This window comes from Cetorhinus maximus, chromosome 6 (genome assembly GCF_964194155.1).
Source record: "Cetorhinus maximus chromosome 6, sCetMax3.hap1.1, whole genome shotgun sequence".
Lineage (NCBI taxonomy): Eukaryota > Metazoa > Chordata > Chondrichthyes > Lamniformes > Cetorhinidae > Cetorhinus > Cetorhinus maximus.
In genome coordinates this window covers 42,072,139-42,089,942 of record NC_135884.1, presented here as the reverse complement: position 1 = coordinate 42,089,942, position 17,804 = coordinate 42,072,139, and the positions used below count along the sequence as shown (strand labels likewise).

The 17,804-nt window shown below is 39.5% G+C and overlaps 1 protein-coding gene across 12 annotated transcripts in view; it reads left to right on the top strand.

Annotated features, from left to right (window-relative positions):
• magi1b (membrane associated guanylate kinase, WW and PDZ domain containing 1b) overlaps window positions 1-17,804 on the top strand; it is a 457,254-nt gene that overhangs the window by 389,653 nt on the left and 49,797 nt on the right. For 7 of the 12 annotated variants that reach the window (XM_078543664.1, XM_078543660.1, XM_078543665.1 and 4 more), the window contains 6 exons: window positions 172-200; window positions 1,054-1,270; window positions 5,235-5,326; window positions 7,555-7,747; window positions 11,129-11,419; window positions 13,340-13,540. In XM_078543664.1, the coding sequence (XP_078399790.1) occupies window positions 172-200; window positions 1,054-1,270; window positions 5,235-5,326; window positions 7,555-7,747; window positions 11,129-11,419; window positions 13,340-13,540 (1,023 nt within the window). The remainder of the gene's footprint in view (window positions 1-171; window positions 201-1,053; window positions 1,271-5,234; window positions 5,327-7,554; window positions 7,748-11,128; window positions 11,420-13,339; window positions 13,541-17,804) is intronic. The other 5 variants (XM_078543669.1, XM_078543661.1, XM_078543662.1 and 2 more) reach the window with 3 other exon arrangements.

Below are 17,804 nucleotides of genomic sequence, written 5' to 3'. Positions count from 1 at the left end.
AATCTGATCTGATCTGACTCTGAACACGACGGCTGACACAGAACTTATCATGGTTCAAGAGCTATATGCTCACACCACAGATTTAGAAGATTTCCTGTATTTATTTATTTTTTAAAGGTTGTGTTATTGCAGTGATCCTGAATGTATATTCTTATTTTTGCTATTTCACAGGACTGCCTCCTAAGAAAAGCCCAAAGTCGGTAAGTTTAATACAAAGCATGTTGTCTCTCCTTTTAGATCTGTGTATTTAATGGCATGTTTGTGGTCTGTGTAATGTGTTGCTCTCCCTCATTCATTCTTCTGATTATGAAGTTTCCCTGCATATTACTGAGCTATGTGCAGCTTATGAACGTGCCCTCTTTGGCTGAAATGACTGATCAGACTGTACCGTAGGGTAGATTGTGGAAGCTGAGACGGACGCACAGTAAATCTTGTGTTTTCTCATCCCGAGTTTGTGTGTTTCCCCCTCTTGACCATGAAGAAATTCCTAAAATAGATAATTAATGCACTTCTAATGGTTGCAAGGCAACGCTGATTAAAGTCACATTTAAGTAACTTCAGGCCCACTCTATTGTCAGATTGTATTAGACCCATGAAGAGGAAACGTGGTTGCATTCACTATCAAATCATAGAAATGTCAGTCTTCATGTGCCTCTTTGTCAGTTTCAAATAAATTTACCCTTTGGCAGAATATATCTGTGTGTATGGAATATGTTCACTTGCAGTGTGTTTTGTAATTTTTTATTTTACGGATACCTAAGCTTTCTGTTTGAAGAAAGCAAACTCCTATTGTGTATTTTTGAACCTAATATAAAATCCAATACTTGTCCTGCAATAGTTGGAAATATATGAAGGCGCCCTAATAAACAGAATTCTCAAATCTCCCTATTCAATGTGGTGTACGCTTTTAATGATGGGCTGCTATATAGTACCCAGCTGCAGTAAACAACTGAACTTTGAGGAGCGACTTTTTTTCAAAATGGGAGCATTGTATTGATCGCAAGCACTCACTGAAAAGCTGGAGTGACCTTCTGTTCTCTTGAATAATTGCAGCAGGCACTGGAAAGGAAGGACAGTCAGAACAGCTCCCAGCACAGTGTCTCCAGCCAGCGGAGCACACACACCGCTTCACCAGTCCTGGGTGCCCCTGGGCTTCCGGACTACCCTTCGAACGAGGCACCAGCACTGGACCAAACAGATAGTTCTGTGCAAAGGAAGCCGGATCCTTTCAAAATTTGGGCTCAGTCGAGAAGCATGTATGAAAGTAGACGTAAGTACAATGAGAAATTTAAAGCCTGTATTCTTTCATCAGAAATGCAATTTTAATAAGTGTACAAAATAAAATTGACATTGTGTCCTCCTGATATATGTACTTTGCAATTCAGTATTAGTTTTTATTTGATTAATTGAGTTCAGTGGCATAACTAAGAGTCACAATGCCAACGTTGCTGCAGGCTATCACTAAACATAAAGAAAATGTCTCTCTGCACCTCAGCAATAAAATATTTAGTATTTTTATGATGACCACTTACTCAAAAATATAATCATTTTACTCTGAGGTAAACAGAAGTGGGCTCCACTGATAACATTGCCACTGTTACTGACGATCCAATGTATAACTTTCCTGTGATATTATCTTTAACGCTAAAGCTTTAGTTGCAACCATTTTTGCGGACATAGTTATTCTGTCAAAGTGCAGCTCAAAAAATTGACAGCTGTAGGATAAAACTATTTAAAAGTAGCTGGTTGTGACAGATCAGTGCCAGCGAGAATAGTTACCATTTTCAATCTCACCTCAATTTAAAAATCGACAGCATTTCCCTTCAGTTTCAACTACCTGCATTAACAGTCTGGGCAAAGAGTTAGAAATAGATCTAGGATTGAAATAGGCGTGAGGACTATAGTGGCATATTGTAAACAGGATGTTATGACAAGCTATTTCAATACAATATTGTATACGATTTGCATTCTGGGGTACAAGCCATATTGTGAACAACTGCTCTATGCAACATGCTGGGACTACAGTTTGGCTAAATGGTTTCCACTTTTTACTGCATCTAGTCATTGGAGCCATTTTACGTTATTATTTTGCCAAATAAATACAGCTAATCATAATATAAACAGAGAATTGCATAAAATTTACAGGCAATTCAGCCCACCAGTGTTTTATACTCCACTCAAGGCTCCTCCCAACCTATATCATCTAATCCGATCAACATATTCTTCTAAAATGCAGCAGTGTTTTGTAGAATGCAATATTTATGTAACATGTGAACCCAGTGTCACAACATTCATGATGTTATCACTCACATATTGTTTAGTCAATCCTGCTTTATCGCACAAATGATTAATTCCTGACCTCTCCCTGTACAGCCTTCATTTATAGATTTAAAACCCATCTTTTTACCCTGATTGCTATGCTTTGTGCTAAATGCAGCCAAATGAGCAGGAAAACCACTGGTGGGATGTTAGCATCCTTCACCTCTGAAACAGCTGTGCAGGAGCAGCTTGAGGAAGATTTTCCTGTGGTGAGTGACATTTCATGGTGCAGTGCACTAGTGTTCTCACACAGCCATAACATCCAGAAACATTTATTGATATTACAGTGTTATTAGCATTTTAATTTTTAAGCTGCATTCTACTTATGTCACAAAATACTAAATCCAGTGCATTGGGTACACATTTCAGGAATTGAGAAGAAAGGCTTAATGTGCTGAGGGATCAGACTTTTATGTGGCAATAGTGGGTTAAACCCTAAGATTTATTTAACTCCAGTAGGAATCTCAATATCAATATGTGATTCATGGAGATCCAGCCAGTATTTGTGATGCTGTGGATCACAGCATGCTACTTTGGTTGTTAACTCTTTCTCGTCTCCCATTGCAAAGGAGGACTTTTGTACATTTGTTGTAATTGTTCAAGGTACAGATGGAGCAAATGGGAATCTGCTGAGAGAACAGGAGCATACTGGAGCTCCCAGCAGAGTCATTTGCTACAGGAAGACTAAAGCCGTGGTCTGTCTCGCAATATGCGAATGGTAACAAAATCCTACATGGTGGATGTGCACTTGTGTCCAAAAAATTTATTATACCTTTCAACTAACTGAGTTTTAATCATTATAGCATTGTTAATGGAGAATTGATAATTATAAATCCAAGACTTTTAACACCTGTACTACAAGAAATAACAATGATAATTGAAATAGTGATATAAAAAAATGCATTTAGATTGTTGTGTTATTAGTTGCTCCAGTTAACACATTAGCACCCAAAAATACTCTTGATGGTTTCATTTGGCAAATGATTTATAATCCTGCTACACTGATCCTTTCCTGCAGGAAAGCTACTAGCAAATCACAGATGTGAATGAACTTCTTAATGGCCAGTGACACCACACAGAAATAATCAAAGTAGAGTTGAGGAGAAACACAGCCAGATAAATAAACCAAAGGCAGACAAGGGGTGGCAAAATACCGAGATTCAGTCATTCTGTTTCTTCGTGGGCAGTGAAGTTCAGCATTCATTTTGGGAATTTTAAGCATGAGGCATGGTTCTTTCTCCTACTGTTTGTATAAGAAAAGAAAAATCTTGTTTTGTATTTAGACTCCTTTTTTTTTCTCTTATTCTCCTACTATTCCTATGTTCTGGCATCCATTGAACACTTTTTTTATTCTTGAGATGTCTTTAATTTTATTCCTATTGAATTATATTCTTTCTCTACTTGCTTTTCCTTGCTCGTATTTTATGCATAATTCTCATGTATTTACTTTAATGTACTTTATCCCACTATTTGGTCCATTTCATGATATTACATTGGAAATTGTGTATTTGTAGACCACAGTTATTATCTCAGGATCTTCCTTCCATGAAAGTTGTTAAATGTTTTCTCTTCAATTTACCTGTAGTGATGGGAGAAGCTGATAGGTGTGAAGGAAAAAAAAACACAAGAGAGATTGAGGAAGCTGAGAGGAAAAGGATAGGATATGAGGGACAGAGTGACTCATAGTGGTGTTGACTACCACAGAGTTTGGATATCTTCTAATACTTACTAACACTGACAGTCAGTACGCTGTTTAGCATTAGGAGACATCACCGCCAAGCCTGATCCTGCCCTTGTTCAGCATTCAAATATGCAAACCTCCTGTCAGAGGTCAGTGGATAATAGTAGATAATGGGCTCTCGATTAAATTTTGTTTGCCTTCCCTCACCTTCAAGGCACTGAGGTCCAATGCAGTCCTCCCAGCCTTAAGTTAGCACAGGCTAGAGATCAAACCTGGGACCATTTTGATTTAAATGGCTCAGCGACATGGTAGTGCATTAACTTACGATGCCATCAAGGGAACCCTTTTTGGATAAATTTCAATTATTTAAAGCATTTTCATATAAGACCAGTTTAATTTAGCCACTGGTGTCTCCTTTTTTGCTTTTGCATTCACCCTGTTGACAAGTTAATTGTGAACTGTAGTACCAGACTTTGATGAGTAATGTAGATGGTTAAGTACATCATAAAAGATTGCTGATGTAGTAATTGTACATAGGATATTTTCTGGAGTAAGTTGACAGATAAATGATTAAAGTACAGCTGATATTCAGCACCAGACACGAGGGCACTGCATTATTATCACGATTAAAATATGGTTGTCCCAACAATGCAGACATGAATACCTGTGTTTTTGACCAATTGGGTTGCTGATTTCACTCAACTTTTAATGAGTGAAAATCTAATTGAATGCACAGTAGAACTATGTGAGGGCTGATAATATAACTGACTTCACCATCTATGTTTGTCAAATGCTTAAAAAGCTACTATTCAAGTAGATTATAATCCGATTGGTGTAATTGTAACAGTCGGCACCTTCCATTTACCACAAAAAAAGGTGAGCTCCAACCAAAATGTGTGGGATTTATTGCCAGCAGTGCCCTTATTGAGTTTCTATCTTGCAGCCAACTTGGAGACATTGTCGTGATTCACAATCTGACTGTAGCAGTAAATTGCAACACTAAAACCACAGTCTGTGATTTAGATCTAAAATCAATTGGGGATGGTGACACCGATTCTAACAGTGGAAGCCTTTAATTTGATAGTGCCATTTGCTGAACCATTCTAAAGCTCATAAAACTGTCAGAGCTGCAAACAAAATACTATCTCTGTCCAGTTGTTAATGGATACCAATTGACCTTCATTATGTTTTCACACATGTATGATGTTATGACATCTATATGCTTTTCCCACAGTTCCTGATTATCAAGAACAAGATATTTTCCTCTGGAGAAAAGAAACTGGATTTGGATTTAGGATACTTGGTGGAAATGAGCCAGGGGAACCGGTGAGAAATTAAAGATGGTTCACTATTGCTGAATATTTTATTTGTGATGCTGCATTTGGGGAATTAAGATTTATCCTTTTCCCACATTGAGGCAGTACTTTCCCATTTTAAAATGACACGAGTAATATACCAATTAATGGTTGCATACTAGATTTTAAAGACTGGTTTGGTAGATTCAGCATTGTCTGAGACATGGGCTGAACACATGGAGCTAATCAGTTCATGCATTACACAGAATAATGCACATCAGTTTTGCAGTTTTAATGGAGAACCTCACCTTACAGAAATACATTGAACATAATATGTTCTTTCCTTACTTTCAGATAATAACAAAAGAGGTTAACTAGTTTTCTTGGTTCTTAATAACACTCTCTTGAATGCCAAGCCCGCTTGAAGTCATTGGTGCTGCTCCAGTAGCATCAGGAACATTTCGACTAACTTAGCAAAAGTTGTGCTTTATATTGAAATTATTCTCTTTCTTGCTTAGAAATGCAGATGTGAGCCCAATTTCACAGCATGTAACTTAGTTCTAACTGCTCTATAACCCTACACATTGAAACAATACAATTTATTGCTTTAAGTGCAGCGGTTTTTGTTAATAGTGCGTTACTACTTTCTTTATAAAGTCTGATGGTATTGCAAATCGAGCTAAACTGAGGAGAGCGAAAAACATCTGCCTGTGTTAAAATTTCTTCCATAAACTTCAGAACAAATGAATGATAAACTTAACTTTGCTCTTACTACGTTCTGAATATTTCAGGACCTTTTTCATAAATTCAAGTCTTGAAATCTCATCTTTTCACAAAGTTTGGATTCCATTGATTTACACATTTGACTGTAGCCAGCCAGGTTTCCGTTACCTTGGGGAGAAGGCAGGTGCCTTCACAGCACTCCTTGTGGGCAAGAGAAAAGAGCTTCCTCCTGGCTCCCTCAGCTCCCCCTCCATCAGAACTCTCTCTCCAAGGCAAACAGCTGCCGCATTGCCCCCGCCTTCACCCCAGCAGTCAGGAATCAGACCCCACTGGGATCAGTTCCCCCTGCTCCCACCCCCCGTACCGTCTTCATCCCCCGCCACCAGGATCGGGGATCAGGCTTCAATCAGGTGGGGAACTGTACCAGCAACATCAGTTGCACGGTTTGGCGTTAAACCTCCACAGCACGATGTCTGGGTTTCCTGCATGCTACCCACCCCCCCTCCCCTGCTTTCAGCACAACGGCAAGCAAAAATAACCCCTTTGGAATGCAAAAGATTTTCAGCATCAATTAAATCAGGATTTAGAATTTTAAATCCTTAAAGTTCTCTAAGTTTAGAATTGTGTTAAATTTGTAGCCTTGGCAGTTTGAAGGTTATCAGTATTTTGAGAAGCTGAACAAAGATCCCCTGCTGTGTAGACTTTCCAAATTGTGCATCAGTGCATCTGTTGTTTCATTAAAAATTCCTTGTTGAGGGTTTGAGGGACTCATTTTCACTTTTCAGTGCATAAACACGTAGACTGTGATTACACGTTGTCTTCTCACTAAAGTTTGTATAATTGCTGTAGCTAACAGAAAAAATGCTAAATGTTTTAAATGATCATTTTGATGAATTGAGATTTGCATGCTATTAAAGTAACTAGTTGAGTTCCTGAAAGATTCTGAATAATTTCTTATTTTAATTTCCCACAAAAAGCCCAGTTCACATTCTTTACTGTACTTATCGAGCTGTTTAGAGAGAAAAATTGCTGTGCTTCTTCCAGATATGAACAAGCATTCCCTGAAAACTGCACTTTTTTTGTATTTTGTCAAACATACTCCAATAAAAGCAGTGAGTCAATGGCAATGTTTTATTTTGTTAAACAGTAAAGAAACATAGTATTTGCCCCTGGTTAAGACTGACATACCTGATTAGCCCAGAGTGCCACGTCTTCAGTATGCACCATTGTTGGTTTGGTTATGGATGTCTGCCGGATGTATGTCTTCTATGTGTTCTGTTTAATACAGCTCATAATATCTCCATTTTAAAATTGTTGCAGCCTGTTAATGGGCTATTGCTAGACATACATTGGGCTTTTATTTTCAATTTTTTTCTCCTGGTACATTTAGTAGTGAAAAATGGGAATTCATTATGCTGCACTTAATTGAACATTGTGGGAGCAAAGCATTATGACCAACCTCGAACCATTTTTAGTGCAAAGGTAATGAATGATACTGTGAGATTCATCAACCTTTCTGATTCCTTTTTGGTACAGATCTACATAGGCCATATTGTGCCTATGGGCGCTGCCGATGCAGACGGACGGCTGCGCTCAGGCGATGAGCTGATATGTGTGGATGGCACAGCTGTAGTTGGAAAGTCCCACCAACTTGTGGTTCAGTTAATGCAACAAGCGGCCAAACAGGGCCACGTTAATCTTACTGTGAGACGTAAAGTCGTTTATTCAGGTTAGTACCTGTCAGCGTGTGATTGAAAACAAAATGTATTGCCTTGCTCTTGCAAGAAAGGTGTTGCTCCCTGGAATGCAAAGATTTTCACAAGACTGCAATTGACAATAGATTACTGGATTTTGTACAAAACATAACATTGCAGAAGCAACATCATTTTGTTCTATTTTTAAATTGTCTGTAAAATAAGTTGCTTATTAAATTACAAATGCACTCTTCCTATTTTAGATGAATACTTGAAAAGGAATCTAGTTCGCTCCCATCATGTCACTATAACTACATTGTTTCCTTTAAGTTCTGCAAAATTTTAAGGTCTTCTGATGCTGACATCCTGATACAATCTGCTAATGGTTGTGAAATCACTGGCTCATATAAGTTGACAGGCTTTCTCTCCAATCATAGTTTTTCTATAATCTGTGCACTTGTAAAATCTTTTTCCTCCCTGAGTGCATATCTACTAGATGAGACAAATGCTTTTATTGTCTGCACTGTACAGCTTAGGGACAACAAGCAACCTGCTTCATCTTGGAGCAAATGCAGGACCTGAATTGAGACTTCTGGATGATTCAGTCAGCAGTGACTCATCCTGCAGCATTCATTCAAAAATGGTCTTAGTATCAGTTTATGTTAGTGTTAATGATAAAACCTGTGGAACAGCTCCGACCAAGGGGAATTCTATAGGTTCTTGGAAATTCCTGGGAGGTAGGATATACAGTGTTGCTAGCCTTCTCTTTGAATCCCTACACTTCATATGCTGAACTATGGAAGCTTTGAAGAAAGAGGTTACGAACTCCACTGTCTGGTGTGTGCCAGAAAGTCTCAACGAGGCTGTCATGGCTATGAAAACAACAGGGTTTTTTTTTGAAAGCATGGAATTTATAATTTTCCATTGTGTCTTAAGCTTTTTAATCCTGTGGGTTTACCAGCACATGTGTTTCGACATAGTGGGACTTGTATATGCGGAAAGCAATTCTTCCTCAGTTGAGGGTGCCTTTGATATGCTCAAAATGATCACTTTTCAAATTATAGACTGTGTTGTCCTGTGACTTAGGCAAATGTGCTGCGGGAAGTGGGGATGTGTTTGAGGTCCTTTGGGAATGGAGCACGCTCACAGGGAAGTTGGCTTTTGGAATGTGGCCAACCGTTGGAGGACGTGCTAAATTTGTGCAGAGTAGAATGGTTTCTTTGGAGTAGGTTGAAGTTGTCATCCTTCTATTCTATTCACGGCATACACAAGAGTACAGGATGCAGTTCACCAGAGATTTGCCTGTTTTTGGAAATGGTTGTTTACTATGAACATGCATTAACACATTGGGAAAAAAGCCATACTCTGCAATGGTCATCGCTAATGAAGTAGAAAGCCCATCTTGCTAACATGTTAAATGTGTCATTTCCATTCCCTTTATTTACCAAACCTCATCATCTCAGTATGTGCACATATACCAATTTCTATCTGAAAGTTTATAGCAATTTGGAAGCCCTCTATATTTATAAGGGTGTATGTTGCCTTCTTGTACCTTATTATTCAAGGATGAGTTTGGATGATAGTTGTTTGTGGTCAGGATATTTGACCATAAGTAATATCACAACTACACCTGATGTTCTCATCTACCAATTTTTAGCAACTTCTCCAGGTTTGCAACCTTGGTGTCCTATTTGACCCTGAGCTGAGATTCCATCCCATATTTTCTGCAGCACTAAAGCTACCTCCTTCCATCTTTCTAATATTGCTCATCTGCTTTCCTGCCTCAGTGCAACCATGGCTGAAACCCACATCCATACTTCTGGTTTCTTCGGACTCAACTGTTCTTCTGGCTGGCATCACATCTTTCACCCTCCGTAAGCTTCAACTCTTCCGACTCTGCTGTCTGGATCCAAACTCACATCAAAACCCATTCACCCATCATCCCTTTGCTTGCTATGCTACATTGGCCCCCAGTCCGGCACTGCCTCTAAGTTAGAATTCTCATCCTTATGTCCAAATCTGTTCTTGGCCTCATTCTTCCCTACCCTTGTAATGTCCTTCAACTCTACAATCCTCCGAGACCTCTGTGTCCTTCCAATTCTGGCCTTTTGTATTATTCCTCGTTTCCTTTGCTTCTTCATTGGTGGCTGTGACTTCAGGAACTGTATTTTCAATCTTCATGGGGTGGGTGAAGGCAGGCCCGGATGCTTTGTAAATAGCACTCCAGAATGGCATGTCAGTCTTCTGACACCTCTGTGATGGCTGGAATTTTTAAAGGGAGGATGGATGGAGGAAGCCAGCAACCCATCAGCCTCCAATTAATTTGCTGTTAAGCTCATTGAAGAGCTTGTTAACTAGCTAGAGAGGGGCAGAAACAAATTTTCAAAGGTAAGAATGGGATTCTTTCCCTGTCCAGAAGCCAAACCCCCCACTGGGGAAAAGCCTAGCTCTTAAGTACAGGTTTCAATGAGCATCACCAGCTCTCAATTCACTCTGAAGCTTGACCTGGTTTACTCTTAAAGGGATCTGCATTTCCAACATTGTCATCTCTCCCTCCTCCTTTAAGGTGCTGCTTAAAACCTAATTCTTTGACCAAGCTTTTAGTCACCTTTCCTCATACCCAGTTAGGTAACTTGGTCCCAAATTTTGTCTGATAACCCTTCTGGCACCTTAGCATATTTCCCTATGCTAAAAGCAATATGAAAATATAAGTTGTTGTTGATTGTTCCCAGGACTGGGAATCCAGGTTGATTTTTGTTTTGCTAATCCAAGAGTCGGAGGCTAATTGGAATGCCTCCATTTACTTTCTGGTTGAGGCTAGCTTACTTATCACAGGTTGGGAATCCTCACTGAATGAATTCATTAAGCTTTCAGGGAAACTGCAGGCTGGTTGCTGGCCATGAAAGGTCAAATTGTATTGTGTTTGATCCCTCCGCTAACAAAATGAAGAGCAATTCTGTTATTGCCAGCAACTTCGTTTTTATTTAAATGTGAACTATTTTTTCATTCTTCTGACAATTTCTGGGATATGGTTCAGCAGGTAATGCAACCCTTCCGAGGTGTAATTCAGAGTGAACTTGGACAGTAAGTAGCAGCAGGTTGAGTAACTGTCTGGGGCATCACATCGTAAACAAATCAAGTCTTTAACCAAGTTTTGCAGATAGGATTTTCCAATAGGGTTGACTGGATACAAATCAGAATTGGGAAGCCTGAGCTGATTTTCAGCACTCCCCTCCCCCTTCTCTGTTGTAACTGATTCTCACAGTGCAACTGCTGCCCCAGCTAATGTTAGCTAAGGATGGATCAGTCTATGTTTTCTTTGTCTAACTCTTTCAACTTTACTGAGTTTTCAAAAGTCATTTGATATGCAGTTCTTCAGTTTAAAAACTGCCCTTGTTTCACCCCTCATAATCCAGCAGCTGTTCCAAAGCCTGAGACTGAAGTCCCTGCCTCTCCAGTCTCATCGCATCACAGCAGCAACCAAGCAGTTTCTCTGACTGAAGAAAAGCGCACCCCACAAGGCAGTCAGAACTCTTTGAACACGGTGAGCTCTGGCAGTGGCAGTGCCGGTGGTGGTGGCACTGGCGGTGTTGGTGGTGGAGGGGGTGTGCAGCCATATGATGTGGAGATACGGCGTGGAGAAAATGAAGGATTTGGTTTTGTTATTGTCTCGTCAGTCAGTCGACCAGAAGCGGGCACCACATTTGGTAAGTTATATTTTGGAAAACACATTTGGATACAAAAGCAAAATAACAGATTTTAAGAAGCAAAAATGATACAGTGTACATATTTTCCAGTGAACAAAACTATTAGCGATCTCATATTTCTCTGAACTAGTACTTGTATGTGTCTATATGGTGAACCTACTCCCATGTGATTTTTCATCCAATGATTCAAATGAGCTGTGTATGTATAGAAATAGTTTAATGGCAGTCCATTTTTTTTAATGATTTGTCTCCTGTATTAAAATCACCAGGTAATTGAAAGTATTTTATGTGTCCTGTTTGAGGAAATACTAAACCCACCTTGTTTCCAAACAATAGATTAATTATATCTATAGAGTAACTTGGTATCGTATAGGATAACTTGATTGTGTGTGGATTTACTATGGTCGTTGGACTTTCCTAAAACCCTGCATGAAATGTCTGCTTTCTGCTTTGCCTTGCTACTTGTGTGGTTCATCTTAACTGGGCAATCCTTTGGGTTACAATAAGTGTGCTTCCTTTGCTAATGATTAAATGTAGCTGATTCAAGCCTGGCTTTTAATTTTTTTTAAGTTTGAGGTTACATAAGAATCTACACAGTTTACTTGCTGTTACATTCTGCAGCTCAGTTTTTAATAGTGACTTTTTTTCCCCCCCTCCTCCGAGTATCAAAGCTGTAGCATAGAAACTAACGTCTTGGTTCCAAAAGGCTCTCACTGGGTTTGAGGTTTGCTTGCCTTTCTGCAATGAGAAAGAACAGAACATTGGCAAAGTGCTAAATTTAAACACAACTCCACACAATAGAACTCCTAAACTTGGCCCAATCAATACAGGAAACAAACACCAGAAACTAGGATGCTAACCACAATCAGTGTTGATTTGCATTTGGATGTTACATGAGAATTTTGACATCCTGAAGGAATGAGGCCATACCAAGGTTTCTGCTTTGACCTTTGGAGGTTTAACAATACCTCACCCCAAGTTGGTCGTGTTTTCATGTGCAATGCATGCTGATACACAGTGAGTTCCCTGTTGTGTTAATTAATCTGAATGAAAGCATAGATGTCTGAATATACACAGTTAAAAATCTACATTTCATCATTCATAGGACTTTTTTTTAAATTCATTCATGCGATGTGGATGTCACTGGCTAGGCCAGCATTTATCGCCCATCCCTGATTGCCCTTAAAGCTTTCATTTAAGGCTTCAAATTTTCACAGGGTATAAAGGTACATAAATCAAATTTCCACATTCCCTGTTAAGGACAAGTATTTTTCATATTTGTGACGAGCATTTCAGCTTATATAAATATTTTGTTAACTAAATTAAAGGTCCTGGAAAATTTCACAAAATATATATTTCTGATTGTCCTTTTCTGCCCACTCATAACTTGGAACATTACACATTGACGTGCATGAAATTTTGATTTTCGTTTTAACGTTTTGAAATCTGGAATGATTAAATGTTGCTGAGATAATAGATCTCAGTTGAGTGCCTGCTTCATGCAGCGAATGTTGCCACTTTCAGTTGGCATTTGCTTGCTAGACTCCTGTCCCAAGTCTCCATTGGTGTTTTGCAGTTTAATTATTTTGTTAAAGAAAGAAATAGACCATGGACTGAACTGGTGGGAACTGCATGCACCCTCTGAAGACCCCATGATACTTGTTGGATATTATATTTGACTATTGGCAGCTAAAAATATTTTGAAAGAGCTAAAAAGGGAGCTGCACATTACCACTTCACAGCTGCATTAAGTAGAACTGATTGCCAATGTTTTGATCATCAACCATGGGATGTAATGCATTCCATCATTAATTTTGCTTGGTGGCACAGTGAATTAACCCCTGACCTTCTGTCTCCCTGTCCTCCTCTCCTAATGGTTCACCTTTACCACCCTCGCAATTAAAACTTGTACAAAACCAGGCAATGCATGTGTAGCCATGCCTCACAAAATAGGTCGGATAATCGAAGGAAGCCCTGCAGACCGTTGCGGCCATCTTAAAGTTGGAGACCGTATTTTGGCCGTTAATGGATGTTCGATTACCAACAAGTCCCACTCGGATATTGTCAACTTGATCAAGGAGGCTGGAAACACTGTAACCTTGCGCATCATTCCTGGTGACGGTGAGTTCACAACCCTCCCACTTTTAGAGACAAGATAAGCAACAGCACTTCAGTTGCATGTTGCCAATGGCTATTATTACTTAAATAATCCACTTGCTTTAATTTGTGTTGTGTCTTTATTTTCATGATTTACTTAGCTTTGTTGCATTGAAATTGTTGATTTTTAGAATATGAGGGAGAAGTCCCATAGGTTCCGGCCACATCAATTTTGTGCTATACATTTGTGAACAATTTAACACTCTCAGCATGGAGTTTTGTGTGACTGGTGAGCCCACAGTCAACCTGGGCCTGGGGGTCCATGCACCTGTTTTGTGGTTCGTGCAATTTTCTGCCCATGGTTTCCTACATGAACTTCTATTGTCATACCTTGTAAAGTTTTTCTAATTATTCTATGCCCAAGGCCACTACTTTTCAGTCAATTTACTTTTTATTACATGGGATATGAAGATCTTTAAGGATGTTTTTGGGTCACATTCACTGGTTCAGATAATTTACAATTCAACCCAACAGTTTGTCGTGGGTGAACAAGTCAAATTTTGTTTTTATTATGTGGCAGTACAGAATTTTTACTGGTGCTCTTGAAAAGGATATGGATTTTTTTTCTTTAAATAGAAACTGCACAATAAGATGACTTTATCATGTCAGTCCAGAATAAACACAGGAATATATCGGTAACCAACAGTGCAACATAATCATTCAGCAAAACATTTTTTATTCCTGGTTAGGTAAAAATTCATATTGTTAAGCTGAATTGCTCTCAACTTATCATCAGAATTAAGAATTAAAAATAACTTATTTATAATAACTTAAAAGTTGTATTTAACAAAGTAATTAGGTACCCAGGAATTTTTAGTGTACGTGAAGCTTTATTTCTGATGCATGTGAAATGATGACAATGAAGAAATAATTCTCTTTGAACTTTTTAACAATAGTAGTTTTGTGGAATATATTACCTTATATCTGCTTGGATATATTCCGTTGATAAAGACTCAACGAGAAGGATACACCATCCATAGCTAACTAAGGGAGTTCAGGATGGTATCAAATTAAAAGCAAAGGTGTACAGTGCTGCGAAGATTAGTGGTAGACTTGAAGATCAGGAACATTTTAGAAGCCAACAAAGCGTGATGATAAAAAGTAAAGAAGAAGAAATTAGAATATGAGAGTAAACCAACAGTAAAACCTTCTACAAGTGTGTAAAAAAGGAAGTAAATAACTAAAATATACATTGGTCCCTCAGAGGATGAGACTGGGGAATTAATAAAGGGAAACATGGAAATGACAGAGGCTTTGAACAAGTATTTTGTATCTGCCTTCATAGTAGGTGATACAAGAGGCAACCCAATAATAAAAGAAGAGGAAGAGATGATCATATGTTATGACGTAGCAGATGATGTATGCCAGGCAGATCAAAACCACGAGGAAAACTTGATCATGCAGTCACAACTGTTTGCAATTTGTATTTTCTTTTGAGATGCGTGCATTGAATTCAGAAATAATAAGACTACCGTGTCTTCAGAGGTTGTTAGAAAATGAAATTAAACATTTATTAACAAAAGAAAAGATTTCAAGCACATACATAGGTCTACAAATTACTATCACAATAACTCCTAAGACCCCGAATTAATGTAGCTCCCAGTTAAACCTCCGTTAAGACAACAGTAAAAACAAATGGATTTAAACAGACCCAGGCAAAGTTAAACAATACCCTGGACAGTCACATTCAACATGGGTTTTCTCAGCTTCGGTTCCTGTAGACAGCAACTTGATGCACAGAGGCTGGAGGCTTTCCACACTTGTGTTAGATCTTAGAATGCCTTCCCCTCTTACACATAGTCCCATCTCCTTTATACATGTTTCTCCCTTTTTAATGCAAATTCCATTGTCCCAATATGTCTTTGCGACTTTACTTTTCTCTAACAGCACTGCGGGTGTACCAACACCACATGGACTATAGCAGTTCAAGAAGGCAGCTCACCACCCGTTCTCATGAGCAACCAAGGATGTGCATTAAATGCTGACCCAGCCAGCAAAGCCCAAATTCCGTAAATGAATTAAAAAAAAACATACTATATATCTTTCATAGTACTAATTTTATCAGTAACCTTTGGGAAAAATAAACACACTTTTTGGCTCAGCTTCTTCTGGCTACGTGTAACATCTTACCATCTCTTTGAAATTCAAGCTACTCTAATTTATCTAAAAATGCTAATTTTCCTTGCACCTCGCATTCTAAAACTTCAGCTATGTTTGCATATTTAGCATTTCAAACCTAGCATTTTGTTGATAACCTCCAGACCAGCTGTCTCTAATTCAATTAAATCCCCCCCACACGCACATACACACAAGGGGCAGAATTTTCTGCTTGTCGGGCGGGCGGGCCCGACCCAATCTCTGGCGGGCGGGGAGCCGAACCTCGCCAGAGAAGCGGGCCGCACTGCCATTTTACGTGGGCGGGCCAATTAAGGCCTGCCCAGCATGACGTCCGGCGGGAAGTGCAATGCACTTCCTGTGCAGGCGGGGGGGATTCCCCAAAAGCGTGAGTGCACACTTTCCTGCAAGCGCACATCTCCCTGAGGCTAAGTGCTGCTTCAGGGAGATCGCTGACACTTTGAAAAATATTAAAAATAGAAAAAAAATTTCCCTAACATGTCCCCCTCATGTGACAATGTCACATGAGATGGGACATGTTCATAATTTACAGAAAAACTTTATTAAAATTTTTAAAACCCTGCATGAAACCTCATCCTGCCACTGGATGAGGTTTCATGTTTTTTCTAATCCCCGCCAGGGCTCCTGGCCTGCCCGCCAACCTTAAGGTTAGACGGGCAGGTCCCTTAATTGTTTAAATGATCCTGTCAATGGCCTCAATTGGCCATTGACAGGTTGGCGGGCCCGCAGCTGATTTTGCTGCGCCCCCGCCTTCCTGAAAATATAAATGGGGTGGGGTGATGTCGGGGTTCCGCCCAACATCATCCCGCGTCATTTTGCGCGCCGGCGAGCTGGCCCCGCTTTCTGCTTGCCAACGGCAAAATTCTGCCCAGAGAAACTAATCCTCACTATTAACCTACCTTTACAATAAATCACCATAATATTATGAAAATTATTATATTTTCATGACACCCCCTCCTTACTGGAAAATGAACTGTCATAATTTAAAAAGACAGCCTCATTTTCTTAACCCATCTTACACTACCTCCTATACTTATCTATATACACACACTGTTACAGTACCAGATGCATGCATTAACATAATATAATTAGATTTTCTCCTCCAGCCACATGTATAATCTGTAGATTAAATGGTTGCAGTAATAAACTCCATCAGAACAGCCTTGCACTTCTGTCTTGAAATTTGTCCAGGAGCTTTAAAGGATTGTGGTCTGTATAAACAATTGTTTCTGATGAATTGTTTGCACCATAAACCTCGAAATGCTGCAATGCTAACATCAGACCCAGAGTCTCCTTTTCCAATGCTCTCTCTTCCATTGCTAACTTTTCCCTCTGGAGATCAAGTTTTCGCATTTCCATTTCTTTTTGAAATAATCTCTCTTTTTTCTTTCTTTTTCTGCTGCCTCTAATTCCAGTGTTTTTCATCCCCAATTCCTTTTCCTTTTCGTTTGCCTCCAATTCAAGTTTTCTCAGTTCCTTTGCTTGTTCAAATTCAAGCCTCTTCATTTCCAACTGAAGTCTCACTACCTCCAGCTGTGACTCACTAGTCTCAGGTATCCCTTCCAACTTTAATGCTGTACTATCACTTTAACTATGTCTGCTTTCTTTGTCCCTACAGGTAATCTCAACTGCAACTTATCTGCCAACTCTGTTAACTTACCCTTAGATGCATTTTGTAACCCAATCAGAGTTATATCTTCTATTCTCAAAAAAATTTCAGCCATGGAGCAGAATTTTGCCCTCGATGGGCGGGTGTGCCCGACCAACTCGGCGGTGGGCAGGCAGCCGATCGCCGTCGCCGAAACGGGCCCCGCAGCCATTTTAAGTGGGCGGGCCAATTAAGGCCCGCCCAGTGTGTCGCCCGACGGAAAGCGCTATGCGCTTCCTGTGCAGGTGGGGGGTATTCCCCAACTGCCAGAGTACGCTCTTTCGCGCGCAAAGTGCTGCCTCAGGGAGATCGCTGAAACTCTGTGAAACTCTAAAAATAGAAAAATTTTAAAATCATTGCCATGTTCTCCTCATGTGAAAATGTCACACGAGATGGGACATGTTAGTGAAGAACACAAACACTTTATTAATAGTTTTTAAACCC